General features: G+C 34.1%; 1 protein-coding gene across 1 annotated transcript; it reads right to left on the bottom strand.

Annotated features, from left to right (window-relative positions):
- Nucleotides 1–5,757: 5,757 nt before the first annotated feature.
- LOC104885424 (L-type lectin-domain containing receptor kinase IX.1) lies at nt 5,758–8,148 on the bottom strand. Its single transcript, XM_010670118.4, has one exon. The coding sequence runs from the start codon at nt 8,048–8,050 to the stop codon at nt 5,936–5,938; it is 2,115 nt and encodes a 704-aa protein (XP_010668420.4). The 5' UTR covers nt 8,051–8,148; the 3' UTR covers nt 5,758–5,935.
- Between the last annotated feature and the right edge of the window lie 7,366 nt (nt 8,149–15,514).

Below are 15,514 nucleotides of genomic sequence, written 5' to 3'. Positions count from 1 at the left end.
ATTTTCATTGTATTGTAGTGGCGCATCTTTTCATTTATTATGTCCTTTGTTTTGGGTTAATCTTAATGTAAAAGGGATTTCACAATATGGTCTCATTTCCTGTCATTTTAAAAAAAGTAATTAATTCTTTATCGTCAATCTTATTCTCAGGTTCAATTAAAGGTAGTTAAGATGCTTTGCTGAAGACCGAAAGAATTGAATCATGTATGACACATAAATATCAAAATTTTATCATCTTAGTGTATAAGTTAATATTGGAGCTGAAATCCATGTAGTTTATCATCGTCTTTTTTTCTTGATGAGATAATAGGTGTCTTGTTATTCTACTCCTAAATTTTGATTAACACGACGTAGTCTAATAAGATTGAAATCTAATTCCATGTATATGAAAAATTCGTTTATTTCCTTGCTCTTTCAAAAAATGAGCTAAATGTCCATATCATTACGTTATCAAACTTTAAGAGTGATTTGTTGTAGTTGTATAATTAAAATAATATATATGATCCTCTTAAAATGTAAGAGATAAAAGTCTGAATCATTATATGACCCATGTAATTTCTCAATTGAGATAACTATTTGTTAATGTTTTCCCTAAATAGCTCAAGGTTTTACGAATTAGGGGCCTATCAAATGAACACGCACTACTTGCATGTTCATAGCAAATACTTCTTGTAAAGCTACATAAATTCGTCTAGCCTAATGTTATATGATTATCGGTTCATATTATTTTATTATAACATGTTACTTTTAACAATAAATCAACACCTACACATTGCAAGAAGAAATAGATTACACAAAGGTATTTTATAGATCTATTTACCAATAAATTACCCATTATATTCATCTTGTAAATGTCTTTTGTTACTCGCACTTGTATGGCAAGTTCATATATTTTGCATGATAAAAATTCACATGGAAATGATGTGTTGTTAGATAGAATTTAGATCTGACCCTTTTTATAGAACTTATTTCAACAAAATTTGAAAGGTAGTCAATTTAAAATTAAGCATGGAACGTTATTATATTTTTCAATTATCTAGATTCTTGCTAAACATGAACGTCTTGTGATGAGAGTGATATTTCCGTTCCTTAGTTCTCTTGACGACATAACGCTATTTGATATGAGTTTTGATGGACATGCTGCATCTTAGGTGTGGTGTAAGTCGTACTATATAAATACTTTCTCTTTCATTATAGTCTAATTAAATAGGTTCGTTAAAATCTTACTACATACTCAACTTATGAGTGATTATTTTTTTTCCCTTGATGTCAGAAATAGGGTCATGCAATGGAAGCTTATATATCTATTTTGTGATTAGGTTGAAGCTCCATTTCAAAAGCTCTTCAGAGACATGTTGAAATAATTAAAACTAAGCAATAAGTTCCAGTTTAGATAACTCTATAATTTAAAATCTTATTATATACTCAACTTATGAGTGATATTTTTATTTTTTTCCCCTCGATGTTAGAAATAGGGTCATGCAATGAAAGCTTATATATCCAATTTGTGAGTAGGTTGAAGCTCCATTTCAAAAATACTTCAAAGACATGTGAAATAATTACAACTAAGCAATAAGTTACAGTTTAGAGAACTCTCTATAATTGTTACATTTAATCTTTGAATTGCACTTCAAACAACCACCAATAAATTGTGGATTTACACCTTGCTTTTGTGTTTTACCCCATGCACTCAAAACAGCAAGTGCAAGTACCAATTGATTTGGAATAATTACTTTACAATCATCTTGCTAATTGAAACCAACGTAATTCGAACATCACAAGTACGCTATTTTGGGGTGTCGCTGCTAGCGAGCGGTTAAAACATCATGCTCACATCCTTGTTTCTATGTACAACTACCCACTCTTAGCATCAAATTCGAGAAACAGGGTGCTGAAAATGGAGCTACTCTATATCTTGCAGGAATAAATTGTAGCTTCGCTTTTAAAACACTCCAAAGATACGCGCAAAAGCTCCAAGTTATCAATAAGTTTTTAATCAAAGTTGTTAATTTAACTATTAGAATTGCACTTGAAATAAACTTATTTATGTATTTTCTTTTGCAAATGAAAGTTATTAGAAAATAAACCGTGTTTACACATCGTTATTCATTGATTTGCCTAATGCACTTAATACACCTTCTATATGTACCGCCTATTAAAATTACACGCTAAACAAACTACTTAATGATAACAAACTACAAATTACACGTTATTCATTGATTCAAATGTTGTTTCCCCCCTTTCCACTTATAACTTGCAAAATTAGATTGAGTTTTACAAGTTCTTTCAATCTTGTAATAGGTTCATTTGTCTGTGCTTATTGTTATGTGAAGAAATAAACTACTTAGATTCTTGTATAATTCTGAACGTGAGATTATTTTTCACTAATTTATTATAAAATGGTTTTTTCAAAAGTATGTACAATGTATCTGTTTTAGCGTAGTGGCATCACATACAAAATTTGTGATATTGAAACCTCTATATTTATAAATGGTCTCAAGATAATATACTTGAAGTAAAAAAAGTGTTGCTTATGTTACAATATAGTAAAAAAAAAACTCATACCAAAAGTTTAAACACATTAAGAGACTTTTTTTCCATTGCAAATATTCTAAATTTTTTAAAGTAAATATGTATTCGGAATCTAATAGGAGAAAATAATAATAATGTATATTATATAATAGGATCGGACCATAAGATTGAACTAATTAATTAAGATCATTAACATGTTAGCTTCTGTAATTGAGTAGGATGGAAGATCTTACAAAATCCCTGATCCAATTGATAACGAGTCGGGCCAAATAATTCGATCGGAGTAGTTGCTGAATCATACCACATAGTTCCGGCAACTTAGCTTATGAGTACAAAAAAGGAAAATGGGGAGGAGGGAAATATAGAAGGTGAGGTAAAGAGAAAACAAAATGATGAGCGTTCAAATAAGAGGGTACTTTTAAATGTGAAGAGGTTATGTAGGAGGGGAATTAGGCTTGCTACATACTCTCTTGCATCGTTTTCTAATTATATGGTCACGCTGAAATCTTACAATTTACTTATGAATGAAAAAAGGCAAAGGGGAGGAGGGAGCTTGAAGGGCAGGGGAGGAGAAAGCGAGAGGATGGAAGGGACCAAGTTGGAGCAGACTTTTTAATGTGAAGATGGTAGCCATATAGGAGAGAATTAGTCTTACTACATATATCCTCTTTCATCTTAAGCTCTATTCTTTTGGACTGATTAATAAAAATTTAGTTCAGGAAATTTTAGTTGTTCAGAAAAATTGAGTTAGTTTCCTCTTAGAATTTAAATTCAGTTCAATACAATCAATTCATTCCAATTACAATTCAGTTCAGTACAATTCAATTCAGTTCAATACAATTCAATTCACTTAAGATAAATTAAGTTCAATCCAGCTCAATTCATTCCAAAAGAACATAGCCTTAGTATAATTATATGGACTCAATGATATAAAAGGCGGAGGAGGGAGCTAGAAGGGGAGTGGATGACAAAGAGGAAGATGGAAGGAAAAGGGAGTGGTTGAGATAAAAGGCGCGAGAGGTTGCATAATGAGAGGGTGAAAAAATAAGAATAGAAAGAGAGAAAGAAATAGTCAAGTTTGGAGAGGAGTTGTTTGACCCTGTATCTTAATAGCTAAAATATAATTTATTACTAAAATACAACAATTAATAAAATTGGAAAAACAACTCAAAGAAAACAGTATTTGCATGCAAGGTTGTCAAAATCGCGATTCTACTTTAAATCAGAAGGGCCTGTCAGAATCGGATCGTAAAATCGCAAGATTCTACGAATTTTGCGGGAATAAGATTCTATGATAAAATATGTAAACTGTTTACCTATTTTTTCAATGAACAATACTAAAAATTCAATTTTATGCGTAATGGTATCAATATGAGACGTAAATGAAAATGTTCCATAGTACCCACAAAAGAATCCATAGTACCCCTTCCTCTTTGAAACTGAAAATGTTCTTCTTCCTCTCCAATGTCATTAAGTTTGTTTTTTTTTTTTCTATTAGACTTCTCCACATTAGCCTTTAAATTAGAGCTTGACATGTTTCTACAAATGATTCAATAGAAGGAAGTTAATTGATTAATTCAGTACTAAATTATTCAAAAATTACCGAAAAAAAATGGAAAACTAAATTATCAATTAAAAATATAAAACAACTATTGATGAGATCGAAAGAAAGAGATAATACGCAGCAAAAATTCGAAAATAATTACCTGGAGTGGACGAGTGGTAGCTGAATCTGAAGAGTGAAGATCTGAAGAACACAAGACCTGAAGAACCGAAGGAGAAAGAGAGAATTGGCAGCGACGCAGCGTGTTTATTTTCAGTGAGAGGAATTGGGTGTGTTTACTGAGCAGAGGCCTCGTGCGTGTTTGATGAGGCTGAGAGAACATGGGCCTGGCCCAATGTTTAAATCCCCAGCTACAAGAATTGGGCTAAAAAGAGAATCGTTAAAATCGGTTTTAAATCGCGATTTTAGCGATTCTAACCGATTTTAACGATTCTACATGCGATTTTTTCAAAAAACGATTCTGTGTGCGATTTAAATCTTTTGGCGAAAATTGAATCGTAAAATCATACAATTTTACGATTCAAATCGCGATTTTGACAACCTTGTTTGCATGAATATCCGAATTATATACTTATATGAGATATTGATGAGTAAAATAGATTCAAATCAATAACATATTAATTAATAAAGTAGTAGACGGGCGGAATATGACTTGACTTTATCTTTTTTTGATGTCTAACATAACATGATTTTTTTTTTCAAATTCGGTCTTTAATGGAAACAAATAAATTAAATTCTAATCTACTATGAAAACAATATAAAAAAAGGTCTTTTTAAAAAAATTATGGTTCCCGTATCAAGTATTAGTAAGAGTTACTTACAATTCTAAGATATATGAATATGAGTGGGAGAGGAAAAGTAATGAGAAGGAGAGATAAAGGATGAGAGAAATAAAGAGTAGAACGACAAATGTTTGGCGGGAAATGGGACGATAAGGATAACAAGAGATAGAAATCAGGGAAGGTTGGCGGGAAATGGGACGATAATGATAACAAGAGAGAAATAAGTGAGAATGAAGTTAGAGATAGAAATCTAGAAAGGTTGGCGGGAAATGGGACGATAAGGATAACAAGAGAGAAATAAAGAGTAGAACTACAAATGTTTGACTTTGTTTCTTTATAATAGTAATATTTTTTTTTTTGAAAAATTATGTAAGTTACCATTATTGTGATAATATTGTATTTGGGATTGTATGAATATTTTTTTCGAAGAAAATGAGGGATACATTAGGAGGAAAGTAACTAATACAACGTGTGTACAACGTGTGTCCTGATATACATTGGTTTTCCTGATGCAACTAATACAACGTGTGTACTCAGCGTCTGTTTGGAATACATGCTAAATAGATATTTCACCATTTAAGGCTAACGGATTACAAATATCACAATTATACTATTTTGGGGCGCCGTGCGCGAAGGCGCGCGGAGCAACAACTAGTAACTTCAAAAGATACAAATAGAAGCTACAAACAATGAGAAAGCGACAACATTATGAACTCCACTATCATATTCTCAGACATATAGTTTTGGTTTAGGTAGTTAATCGAGTGTGAGTAATTTTGCTGGAGAACAACCCATTCAAGATGTCCTAACACAAATTAATTACAATCCAATTAAAATTCTAGTTTCACATGACAAATAATTTCATTTTCTACACGTTCGTAAGTAACTGTGAATCTGTGATACAAACATACAGTCATATACTGATATACACCAGCAGAAATTAAATTGAAACGGTTACATGCTGCTAAGTGTATGAAATACTTGATTTCGTAATTTGACACAAAAAAAATGCATACACCTACACTAAGTCAGTAACCAACATGAAAACGTGCTCTACTCAAACATCAGAATTCTCAGACAACAAAGGAGAAGTGCCAGGTGCAACTGGCTGATGGGAAGAGTTTGTAGTACCACTACTGCTGCCTGTAATACCAGAGGAGGAGGTAGAGGTACTGATATGGAAACTATCTACATTCGTCGGGGATGAGCAATAGATAGGAACCGGAAACTTTGAAGGCAGAGTAGGCAAAGGAGATTCCGAATTCAGAACATTTATCGCCTGTCTTATAGAAGGACGGCAAGTATGATCTGGGTGGCAACACCACAAGCCAACCATCATTAAGCACTTGATTTGCTGTGTGTCCAATTCTCCTTCAAGTTCTATATCAACTGCTTCAAGAAGACGGCCTTCCCCATAGAGGTTCCACACCCACTCTACCATTTTCACCTTAGTAGGCTCTTCTTTATAATCAATAGGCTGCCTTCCGCATGCAATTTCAAGAGTTACAACCCCAAAACTATAGACATCAGCTTCTCTACTAGCCTTTCCTGTATTAAAAACCTCCGGTGCTAAATATCCTAAGGTACCGGCTAACAAAGTTGTCTGCGAGGTTGTACTGTGGTCCACAAGCCTTGCAAGCCCAAAGTCCCCAAGCTTAGCATTGAAATCAATATCAAGCATGACATTACTTGATTTGATATCTCTGTGCAACACACATTGCTCCCATTCCTCATGAAGATAGAGCAAAGCAGATGCCAAGCCTTGGGCAATATTGTACCTTATTGTCCATTGCAACACGCTCTTTCTCTTGCTCCGATATAGATGTGAGTCAAGACTTCCATTTGGCATACATTCATAAACAAGAAGTAAGTCTCCTCGTTCATGGCACCAACCAAGAAGCTGAACCAAATTTTTATGTCTCAAACAACTAATGATCCTCACCTCTGACATGAACTCCTTTTTTCCTTGTTTTGATTCCCTCGATATCTTCTTGACCGCTATGTACCTGTCAAGATCTGTCAGAAACCCTCTATACACACCTCCGAAACCTCCCTCTCCTAGTTTTTGTTCTTCAGAAAAGTTGTTAGTAGCATGACTAAGTTCATTGTAAGTGAACCTTTTTGGCCCAGTTTCCTTATCAAAATCATCATCCACATCAAAATTCATTTCATGATCACTACTTCTTTCCCTAGCTCTCCTCTGCCACCATAGAAACACTATAAAGCCTAATCCAATCACTAAGAGAGCGATACCACCTAAAACGCCACCTACTATAGCTACTCTGTGCTTGCTTTGGCTTTTCCTAGTTAGCACACTAAACTCAGTGTCTTCTAAGGTTGAGTTGAACTCCCAGGACAGGATATTATGGAATTCAAAATCAGTCCCTGTAGCAGCAGAGAATCCAACTCTAATTTTTTCTGGTAGAATAGCAGTCAAGTTAATCACATGAGAAAGATTATATTCCCCATTAAACACAGGATTAACATCATAACTAAAATAGACACTCAGATTCATAGTAGAAGAATCATAAGTTATCCAAACATTCGCCGCAGTCCCATTCACTACACTCCATGGTAAATAAGCTGTTGAATTTAAGGAATTGACATCTATTCCCAAATGAGCATCCCTCAGAAAGGAACCCGGATCATACCAATTGTTGTAAGTATCAAACTCGACAGCAACAAAGGGGTGTTTATTAGTGATATTACAAGTATGATTATGGCCACCAATCAAACCAAGACATCCACCAGCTGAATAATCTGGAGCATAAGCTGTAGACTCATCAAAGGCCGTAAGGAAAAAGGCAAATCCATCACCAGCTACTCTTCTCATCTGTGTTATGTTAAATGAGAAGTGGGTTGAAAAATTGGTTGTTTCGTTTGTGTTTCGATCCCAAAGACGCACAGGCTGAGAGTAGGATGTTCGTCCTACACTAAATTGGGGACCAACATCTGCTCTATTCTTTGTAAGCTGCATAACTCCATTTGCAGGCATCGAATCATTCTGGTAGCTGATGTTTTGTGCATTGTTTAAGTCGAAATGAGTGAAGTTAAAGAATAATGATTCTACATGAACAACAAAAAGCAACAGGCAAACAAATGTAATTTGAATGATGGGATTATAATTGATGGAACAAAGAGATGAACATAAGCTGTGAATGGATCTACTCATTCTTAAAAATAGGAGAAAGCAAAATGCATCAGTTAGAAAATATATGGAGAAAAGATAAGCTTCATTGCAGGGCGGGATTTTAACCTGTTCAACATGTTCCATGGAATAGGGCACCTTTAACTGTGAAGATCCAAAATAGAAAAAGTCCAAGTAGTAAAAAAAAAATGTTTATCTACTTATTTGGACTAGTAGATAAGCTATTGCATTATTGAATTCTTTAAATATGAGTTCGCATATAATCTTTATATAGTTCGAGACCGCCTTGCTTCACTGTAATTTGTTCTAGTCTTCTTTCCATATTTTATAAAATAAGAGTGGAAGCATATCATTGACTTGAGTCTTAGTCTTCTACTTGTTTCCATATCTTATGGGCTATGGCCGACGGTATTGAAGATAATAATACATCTAGTGGAATATTTTGTCAGATTAAGCTAATAAAGTTACGTGATGTTGCACCATAAATAAAATAAAATAAGATAATTGCCTAATAAAATCAGTTATAAAAATCCAACTTGTTTTGTTAAGCCACCTTAATGATAATTGTCATATACTTGCTCGGTTTCACAGTTAAACACTTTTTTTCTTTGGAAGAATCACAATAAGGCTCCGTTTGGTAGGGCGTAAAATATTTTCCCGGAAAACTGTTTTCCTCTATTTTCAGTTTTACATTGTTTGGTTGGCAAAAGAGTGTAAAACCATTTTCCCTTGGGGTAAAATTACTCTCCCAATGATGGAAAACCATTTTCCTTTCAAAATGAAGGGAAAACTATTTTCCTTGTCTCTCTTATACACTCCTCTCACTACCTCCTTACTTTCCCTTTCATTTTCCTTTCATTTCATCATTTTTTTTACATCGAACCAAACAACGGAAAACTAATTTTGGAATTGTGTTTTCCATTGTAAATTGTTTTCCATGAAAATCATTTTACACTGAAAATGTTTTACGCCCTACCAAACGGAGCCTAAGTGAAACCAAACTCCAAATGATAAAAAAAGTTCACTTTTATTACATATATTGAAATATACCATCAAAGAGTAAGAGGAGACCACAACTTCAATACTTCTTTACTCTATTTTATTACGGTCCAAACTTTCTCTCTCTAAATTTCTTGATAACTCTCCACTTTCTTTATATTTCACTTATTATGCAATGGAGGAAGTATCACGAATGTTCATATATAACGAATGTTCATGCAACGAATGTTCATATATAACGAATGTTCATGCAACGAATGTTCTTGAATTATGAACATTCGTAATAGTCAAAATATGACAACCATAATCCTTATTATAGTATACTACATCAACCATCATTACATCTTCTACCACAACAAAAGCCAAAACCAATATCAAAATCCAACTACCACTCATTAGAATAAAACTAGTTATTAGGCCCGTGCTATGCTCCGGGTAAGAAAATTTTCATTTATCAATATTGTACTTTGATATGATATCACTAAATACAACTTGGTCTAGTGGTTAAAACTTTAGTACATGAACTTGAGGTCATGGGATCAAAACCTATACTATGCAATTTCTAATTTTTTTTCATTGTACATGGATTACATGAACTAAAACTCCCTAGGGAGAGCGCCACGTGGCACCGTTCCTGGTTTACGCACACCTTTTAATATATTAGTATAAACTAGGTTTTGACCCGTGCAAAATGCACGGGACGAATTTTTTTTGTATTTATAAATTTTATGAATTTATGATGTTTCTCACAAAATCATGAGGTGAATATTACATCGTGATTTAAACTTTTTATAATCATATTATTTATGAGAAATATTTTAAAACTGACTTATAACTCGTGCATTCAATGACTGATGCAATTAATATTATCGTGCGACGTTGACTGAAAAAGTCTTTGCTCTACCTATTGCTTCACATTGAGAACCAAATCAAATTACAATTCGCTCCATTATTGGGATTCAATCATGCAACCACTTCTTTTCCCACTTTCTGTCGTTCCTACTTTCCAAAGTCCTTCTCACCCCCACTCTTTTGTGGTCTTGAGATCCCGTGATATTTATCACAAATAAAATTTCAAACCCTAATGCTGGTAACTCTTGATATGGCTAACTGAACCCGTGTAAATTACAAACCAAAAATGGAGATTTAAAACATAGCTAGAATTGTCATATTTAATTGAACCTTTCTCCTGAATTTGGGAAATATCATATTTAAATAAAATGGAGATTTATTCGAAAAATTGCTACATTAGATCAATTGAATCTTATGTTATTAAATAAAAAATTTCCCATTCAATTCCAGATTTATTCGAAAAAAAGTTATCAAAAAAGTTTGACCACAAATTCATTGAACACACTTGATATTTTCGAAAATGGAGAAAAAATGAATTTGATTGTGTTTTTATCTATTAATGTTGGATGTGTGAGATTCAGATGTTATCTACATAAGTTTTTTGTATGAAGATAATGATTCACTTTCTAGATGTTCAAATTGAGATGGAAGAAGACGAAATTTTTATGGCAGTGAAAACTGAGAGTTCTAAATAAGGGTTTGTTATAGTTTGGAACTTTATTAGCAAACTTAGATTTTGTTAAGATTATATTGGGCTTCTAGATAGAAGTAAGATTCTATGCACCTCTTTTAGAATTTAAAGCCTGTAAATTTCATACTATTTGACCAATTTTTATTTATTTTGGAAAGTAAAATATAGAATAAATTGTATTGTCAATTATTTGCTACATGCACAATTCACCCTTTTTTTCATTTTTATTGCAAGTTTGTGATTAGCTCACTGACCCAGGTCAATAATACTTGTTCCAAATGAACGGTAATATATAGAAATAAAAATCAATTTATATGTGGAAATATATTATATGACATTTTATCTTTTCTTTGAGATGAACACCTAGAAATTATGATCTCTCAAATTTCATATGTATGGTAATATTATTTTTTAAGTTGTGATTCGGTTGTTGTGAATAAACTGAACAAATATACTTCCTCCGTTTCAAACTACTCTTTACACTTTGACTTTCACGCTTGTTGATGCACTACTTTGACTACTACTATCTTTAATTATGTATTAGAGTAAAGTATAAAATTCTGATTTTATGAAAATATACATTGAGACAAATCCAACAACATATTACATTATAACATTTGATTTTATATAATAGTAAATAATGCATAGTCAAACCTCATTCATGAATAGTGGAATTTTCAATGTGTAGCGAGTAATTTAAAACGGAGGAAGTATATGACTTATAAACTTCACAAAGATACAACTACCCTAAAATTATGGACAATAGATTTCACATAAGTTCTATATGTAATTTTAATCTTTAACCTTACATGGAGATGTCATACATTTACCAGTTAAGATAGCATATTCCTAGCGGACTTTAAATACTGCGATGTGATATTTTGTACAATGAAAGGGGTCCCATTGTTATTATACTAAACTTTAAGACATCTCATGCTTATTGTTACAATTAGGCTACCCTCCTTTAAGTTTTACAAACCTCATGAGCCAAATAAAAATTAACTTTTGTTGAGACTTGGTTATCTTTTCTTATCTATTTATATATTGGCTAATCCATTTTTTAGTTGATAGTTTAATATTAGGTGTTAGTACATAAGATGTTTAGACTTTTGTGCAAGTACTAGTACATAAAATGTTTATTCTTTTGTGCAAGCTAAGGTTAGTACATAAGATGTTTATTTTTTGTTATCAAGCTAAGTTTTAATACATAAGATGTTTATTTTTGTGTTATACATGAGGTGCTAATATCAATTATTATTGATTTTATCATGGATCGTGTTTTGTATTGCTAATCAAATTGTAACTCACTAATAATTATCATCGTTTTATGGGATACGCGGTAGTCTTTGTAATATGACGGCCCATGATTTTATAGTTTGCAATGAACTTATAATTTTGATGGTATGGATATGTGGTCAATGATCTTATAATTTGAACTTTTAAAAAAAAAAAAACTATAATACAACTTATTGTATGATTAATACGTCCCTTGGTAAACTTTAAGTTTAATATTATAATCTGTTAAGACTTTTGTTTTAATTTGGGTTTAAGAAGAGAGTACAACATGTTCATTTAAATAGTTGTAATACCTTAAGCAGTACCTAAAATATCAGCTTCTTGCTATAAATTTATTTCTTAATACCATACCATAGCGGCATTAGCTTGTTAGAGCATCTACAATGGGGTGGGGTTTTTTTTTTGATAAGTTTTTTGTATTTCATTCATTAGCAATTGCGAATAAAATACATCAATTCTTGATTACAGAATCTGCTCCATTGCAAGCAGACGAAATAACAGAAGAAACCCCACAGAGAGAGAATGGAGAGAGAACCTAGAGAGAGAGAGAAAGAAGGAGATAGTGAGTATCAATGGAGAACAGTCAACAGAAGAAAACCCAAACCTCATCAGCCCTCAGCCTCTCGCACATGCTTCGTAAACAATCTACCAGTGACATCCACCATCTCAGACATTGCAAAAATTTTCAGAACTCATGGAGCAATATCCAACATCTACATTCCCACAGTCCAAAAATACCCAACCCATAAATTCGCATTCGTTCAATTTTATTATCCACAATCCCTCAACACTGCCATTAGAGATGAAAATGGCAAATTTTTTAACAAAAACAGAATCTCAGTTTTCCCAGCCAAACATGATAAACCCCAACCAACAAATCAACACCACGCTCAAAACCAACACAAAAAAGAAACACTGAAACAAAACAGTAGAAAAGTTCAATTCTCACTCAGAGACAATAGAACCTACAAGGATGCAGCAGCACCCAATTACCCAGTGACGAATGAGGAAAATTCAGAGCCTCCCAACCATCCCCAAACCAAATGCAACCAGATGGAAAACCACCAACAAACAACAGACCCACCAAACACAATCAAGCCTAACCCAACATATCACAGAATAATGAACTCTAGGGTGTTAGGAGAAGAAACGGCAGAAGTTCGAGAATCTCTTGGAGAAATAGATGCAAGCAGCGATTATGCTGCATCCATAAAAGGAGAAATATGTGAAGAAAACACTGAATTACTTCAGCGGAGTGCAATTGCAATAGCCTCCTCCTCTCAGTCGTCAGATTCGATTCTCAGCCACATACTCTCTAAAGGAGTAAATTGCCTCACCATAAAACCAATGGGAGGTATGCAACACCTCATAATCTTTGAAACCTTTGAAGATAAAAAACACATGATGGAAAGTCAGTGGCTCATGAGATGGTTTGATGTTATACGGAATGTTAATGATCTGAGTGCATCAAAGTGGCGAAAAACTCGGATCAATATTGTTGGTGTACCTTTAGTAGCCTGGGGATACAAAAATTTCTTCAAGATTGGATGTGTATTAGGGAGAGTCCTATCAGTGGACTATAAAAATTATGAACATGCATCTATCCTCATATTCACAGACTGTTTATTTGATATAAACTGCAAACTGCTGATGGAAATCAATGGGAAAAACTATGATATATATGTCTCTGAAACAAAGCAGTATGAATGTCAATTCTCATTGTCCAATCATGGAATCAAAGGTACGATAGTCAACAACAAATCATCCAATCCAGTCATTGCATCTCTAAGTAAGTCTCTCTCCACTGAAAAGCCCTCAGAGAATACAGACAATCATTTTTCAAATGATGACATTAATGATGATGAGCTGCCACCAGTAGGAAAATGTGCATCCAATTCTCTGGAACCTCCAATTACCTTTCCAACCACTCCATGTAAACCCACAAACATTCATGTCATGTCCAATCACAACTCATGGAATGTCAAACATCACCAGACAAAAGAACACAACCTTAAATTAAGTGACCATTCACCTTCTCTGTCACCATTCACAAAAAATAACACGTGCCTCTCAATTGGGAAAAACTCCCAAGAGATTGCCCCACCCACCTCAAGCCCAATAACAACCATAAACACCACAAACATACAAATTCTTCTCTCCCCTTCGAAAAAAAACACACAAAGCCCAATTCCCACCAAAAACAAATTTGGGCTTCTAATGTGCCCAAAAAAATTAAGATCCACATCTTCATCTGCCTCTACCTCATGCTCAGGCCCTCTCTTTCCACCGGGCTTTGAAGACAGAATTCCCACCCTCACGAAGCTGAACCAAATAAAAAAGAGGAAGAGGAAACTTGAGAAAAAAAGAAAACTCAAACTGAACTCATCCTGCAAGCAAGCTGTAAGCATGGACCCACCTGTGAACAATATTCTCATTGACATTCACCCGGAGGATGTTATGACAATGGCAAAATCACTGGGCCTTACCTATAATGGATCAATACCAGAGCTCTTAGAAAAAATCAAACACATCCTTGCTAATCAAAGGCAGCAGTGGGAATCAAATAACGCCTGATAGCAACCTTCTCACTTCAAAAAAAACAAGTTTATAATGTCTGCAATCTCATGGAATATAAGGGGACTAGGTGCAAGAGTCAAAAGAAGTGCACTTAGGAGGCTAATAACAACACACAATCCAAGCTTCGTCTTCATCCAAGAGACAAAAATGGAACAAATCTCTCAAAAGGTGATTAGTTCAATATGGAAATCAGATGACATTGACTGGGTTTTTGCTCCGTCAATTGGAAACTCAGGAGGACTTGCAATCATGTGGAGCACATCCCACTTCAACATCATTGAAAAAACAATAAATCGCCATTGGATTGCATTAAAAGGAACCTTTCCTTCCCAGAAATTTGATTGCACTCTCATCAACATATACAATCCATGCACAACCAATGCAAGAGCTGAAGTATGGAGTGAAATCTCGGATTATCGGAAAACAAATGCCACATCGTGTCTCATTATGGGTGATTTCAACGAGATTCTTAAAGCTTCCGAAAGAGGGAGTGAAATAATTTCTCAGAGCGGAACTAATGACTTCCGAAACTTTGTGCAGGAACTCCACTTAGTGGAAATTTCATCAACATCAGGTGGCTTCACATGGTTTAGAGGGAATTCAAAAAGCACCCTCGACAGAATGTTCGTAAATCCAGAATGGGTCTCCACATTCCCATCTTTAAGCCTAACTCTGCTGAAGCGCGGGTTATCTGATCATTGTCCGCTGCTTGTACAATCCAAAAGCAGAAACTGGGGTCCAAAACCCTTTAGGTTCCAAAATTTTTGGCTCACGGATCCTAAATGCTTGAAGTTAATAAAGGAATCATGGGATAATGCATCTGCTCTCTCCACGGTCGAAAAGTTGAAGACAGTCAAAATGAACCTCAAGCAATGGAACCATGACAGCTTTGGTCATATTGACACAAACATATCAAAACTGGAGAATATCATACAAAGTTTTGATGACCTAGCAAATACAAGAAATCTGAGCTCAGGGGAACTGGAGGAAAGAAAACCTGCACTTGCGGATTTGTGGATATGGATGAAGCGCAAAGAGTTATATTGGGCTCAGAATTCGAGAATAGCATGGCT

Source organism: Beta vulgaris, chromosome 4 (genome assembly GCF_026745355.1).
Source record: "Beta vulgaris subsp. vulgaris cultivar EL10 chromosome 4, EL10.2, whole genome shotgun sequence".
NCBI classification, from domain to species: Eukaryota; Viridiplantae; Streptophyta; class Magnoliopsida; order Caryophyllales; family Amaranthaceae; genus Beta; species Beta vulgaris.
Note: the sequence above shows the minus strand (reverse complement) of the source record. Positions and strands in the feature narration are given on the sequence as shown.